Raw genomic sequence first — 3,963 nt, forward strand, 5'->3', positions numbered from 1 at the left:
ATGTTCCGAAATTTTCTGGGTTTTTTTTTTTTTTTATTCATTCTGCTTAGCTCTCAAGGAAACTTTTCTGTGTTAACACTTGCGTCTCTTTCCAGCTCTGGGAAGCGCGCGGGAAGCCTGACGCCTTCGTCACTCGTGTCCGTGTGGACCTGAGGTCCTCCTCCCCTTGGCCCTTCTCACTCGCAGCCCCTGTGTCCTGCTGACCCAGAGCCCGCAGTCTCTGGCGTCCCGTGGACGGTCGTGGGTCTCTCCTTTGCGGCAGCCCCTTCCCTCACAGCCTGAGCCGGGCAACGCTCCCTCCGCTCAATCCCCCACGTCTGCTGGGAAGGTTCTGAAATGTCCCTACGCGCCGGCGGTTGCTCCCGCCACCTCATTCCTCTGGTTCCACCCTCTCATGGTCAGTCTGCCGTCTGGAATCAGACAGCCCTCACTTCGAGTACCGAAGGCATTTGGGATGGGTTGAATTTATTACACGCTTTGCGAACTTCCCCTCAACACATCCGCCCGACTTTACTAAGGTGTAGAAACCTCACGCCTTGACAAGGTGTAAACACCTCACACGGGAAATACCAGGATCTTCAAGATACCGGGATCTCCCGTCATCCCGGCAAAGAGAACGCGAGTCGCATCTTGACCCCAAGGCACTCTTTTCCAGCGGCCCCCCAGTTCGGTGTCCCCTTCCCCCTCTGCCCCCCTCCCCAGGCCTGACCTCTCCTCCCAACGCTAACTCTTATTTTTGATTTCTAAGGGCTCTCAGAGGGTCTGGCCGGTGCCCCACGGGGACCAGAGGGGACCAGAGGGGACCAGGCTCCCTCCGACCCCGCGTCCCCTTTCCCCTCCTTGCAGGGAGAAGGGGACTGACACGTTCCGAGCCTCCGCGGTGATCCCCAGCAAGGGCAAGGCTGTCTTCCTCCTCACTTACGAAGAGCTCTTGCAGAGGCGGCTGGGGAAGTACGAGCACGTGGTCAGCGTGCGACCCCAGCAGCTGGTGGGGAGGCTGACGGTGGAGGTGAACATTCTGGAGAGGTCCGGCCTCTCATCGCTGGAGGTGCTGCCTCTGCACGACACCAGGCACAGGCACAGCGGGAGGGCGGAAGGTGAGTGCCCTGCTGGGTGCGCCCGGGTCTCGTGGTCCCCCGGAGCCGGGTGCTGGCTTTAGAGAAGTCGATAAAACAGATGGCGCCCCTTGCCAGGCTCCATCAGGAGATTAAAAAATGTCGACATCTTTTGCCATAGCAATTTCACTTCTGGGAATCTAACCTGGGGAGGGATCTGAAATGTTGGGAATGGTATGTGCATGAACTGGTTCGATGATATTTGTAAGCAAAAACGTTCCATCATCCTCCATCTTCAGCCGTACAGACGTGACTAGTAAAATATGATTATAAAAACAATTCGGCGTGTGACGAGGAAAAAAAGACACAATCGTGCACACACTACAATGTTCAATGTGTTAGCTTTGCTAAATATGAAGTCGACAGAAGACTAGAAAGTTATGTAAAATAATCGTTTTATACTAGGGGTGAGGGATTGCAGAATCATTTCCTAAAAACCTATTTTCAAAATTAGTAGTTTATATTAAATATTCACTGTGTTGGGCCTTATCCTGTAATGCCAGTAAGGCTTGATGGTCACATCGGATAACAGGACAGATGTGTCAAAGAAAATCGCACCAGGATCAGAGCGACAAGATTTCAGATCAATGTGACATTGGGGTCAGGCAAACGCTAAGTGATAAGCGAACATGCGGAATCTTAATTCAAGCCCTGGGATTGCGAGGGAGCGGCCTGTGGAGGCTTTTTGTGCAAGAATACTCAGGTACGAATAGAATGTTCAGGAAGGAGCGTGGAGGCATGTCCTGATTTAACGGAATGCGGACATGGTCCAGACCCGGAGCTGGTCCGTGGAAGAGCAAATAGTGTGGAAAATTCACTTTCCTCGCCCAGCACACAGTTTCGTCAGTGACTCTCCACGTGGGAAGCCGTTTCCCCTCAAACACTGGGGCACTCAGGCTTTTTACTGTGTGCCGACTGCAAACACTGAGTTCGATCCTCTCAATCCAGATCCGATGGAAAAATAGAGAGTCAAGGTATCTGACATTCAGAAATGGCGTGGGATCCAGTACACCATTCTTCCATCCTACGAGCAGCCCCGCGTGTGGATAATGGGTGCTAGGTCAGTTATTCACTGTAACCTTGAGAAGAATTACCCAGATCCCGTAAGACTCAGCGTCCACGTTGGCAAAACAGGGAAGGTAACTGTCAAGGTCATTGGGCCGCAACAGTGTGCGGGACGCGCCTGGCCCGGAGAAAGGGCTTGATAAGTATTGTTATGATCATTATCATCTTACATTTACCTTTTCCTTTGCAAATCGTATCTCCCCTGTTGGATCATGAGTGATTTCGAAGGCAGGTCTGTGTCTGATTAACCTTTGTCTCCTTACAATGCTTTCAAAGAGTCAATAGCTAAATAAGTGTCTGCAAATTAGAGAAGAAAAGCAAATAATAATAATAATAATAATAACAACAACAACACCAAATGAGTAACAAAGAATGATTTTAAATTTCTTTTCTTCCTGATCATCATTCGTAGGGAAATTTTTCTGTGTGGATCCGCGGGAAGGAAGTGTGTTTGGGGCGGGGTAGTAGGGGGTGGGGGGCCTCCGATGGCTGGTAGGATCTCAGGGCTGCGTGCGTGTCTGGGTGAGGGCCCAGGGCTCGGTACATGTGACCGGGCGGCCGGTGCTGAGGGTGGTCCTGCCGCAGTGACGAGATAGATATGTCTGGCCTCACACTCAGACCCCTGCGACTCTTCAGAGGCTGCGGTGCGTGTGTTTTGTTGGTGGGGGCCGGGGGTGGTGAATTCTGACTGTGGGCCGAAAAGTTGCTTACTGTTTACATTCGAGGCTTGAGAGAGTCTCACAGGAATTTTTCCAGACGCTTGATCTCTGGAGACCCGTTTATTTTTAAGAAAATTGTTGTTTTAGCTGCTCGTAGCAGAGCAGATGTCACCCCCTACCCCCGCGCCCCGCCCCGAGCGTGGAGCCTCACAGGAGTTTCCGGGGCTAGGCACAGTGCAGGGGGGCCCTCTTCGCTGCTCATCCCCACCTCTCAGAGCTCCGCTGTCTGTTCCTGCAAGGTGCCAGCCCCGCGGGCAGAGACCCAGATGTGATGTCTGTCTGGATGCTCTTGCGTGTTTCCAAATCCGGGGCAGGGATCAGAGTGGACTTGGCCTCGTGCCGCACACGGACTGTGGTTACGTGAGCGCGGCCCGCGCCAGCCAGCTCATTCCTCGGGCGGATGGGGCCGCGTCGGGAAGTCAGACTTCTGGGATGGCCGTGAGCGCGTCTCTGGCCACTGGGCCCTTTCTCATCATTAGGGCCGCGGTTCTAGATGAGGAGGGTTGTGCGCTAAGATACAGGACTCAGCATTATCTCGATCAGTGAGACAAGATTTATGTAACAAGATTTATAGCCCTAAGGAAGATTTTGTCAAACACTGAGGGCGTGGGTGCAAATTCTCAGTTGTTTTTCCTAGTTACAAGTACAAAGCGAGGCTAAATGCAAGAGCACCTGTCTTTACCTCAGTTTACTTTCCTGACGCAGCAGGATCGGGCCCACGGCTACAGAATCGCACATTCACTAAGGCTCCTTCTCAGTCTATAAGCTAATTCCGTGAGGTGTCGTTTAGAAGCCCAGGCATTATACACTCTGGATTATTAAAATGGTTAACTCGTGTCTTCAGAGCTCACGTAACTTACGCAACACAGGGTTCAGAATCTAAAAGATGACAGACTGCGGTGCAGTAAAAGACAGGACCCATTCTCTCCTTCCCCCAACTCCCACTTCCTCTCTCTTAAGATATTTTGTTGGTCGATGGGCTCAATGGAAAGCATGTTTGAAATTCAGACTTTCCTGGAATGATGCATGATCATCTGAAGGAAACATCGAGATAGGTATTCCGT

At 51.8% G+C, this 3,963-nt stretch overlaps 1 protein-coding gene across 1 annotated transcript in view; it reads left to right on the forward strand.

The window, feature by feature from the left end:
- The window catches only part of ITIH5 (inter-alpha-trypsin inhibitor heavy chain family member 5), an 87,767-nt gene that overhangs the window by 27,566 nt on the left and 56,238 nt on the right, over positions 1–3,963 (forward strand). Inside the window, exons 6-7 of the mRNA XM_011359658.1 lie at positions 847–1,097; positions 3,115–3,259. Of these exons, the coding sequence (XP_011357960.1) occupies positions 847–1,097; positions 3,115–3,259 (396 nt within the window). The remainder of the gene's footprint in view (positions 1–846; positions 1,098–3,114; positions 3,260–3,963) is intronic.

This window comes from Pteropus vampyrus, unplaced genomic scaffold (assembly GCF_000151845.1).
Source record: "Pteropus vampyrus isolate Shadow unplaced genomic scaffold, Pvam_2.0 Scaffold49, whole genome shotgun sequence".
Taxonomy (NCBI): Eukaryota; Metazoa; Chordata; class Mammalia; order Chiroptera; family Pteropodidae; genus Pteropus; species Pteropus vampyrus.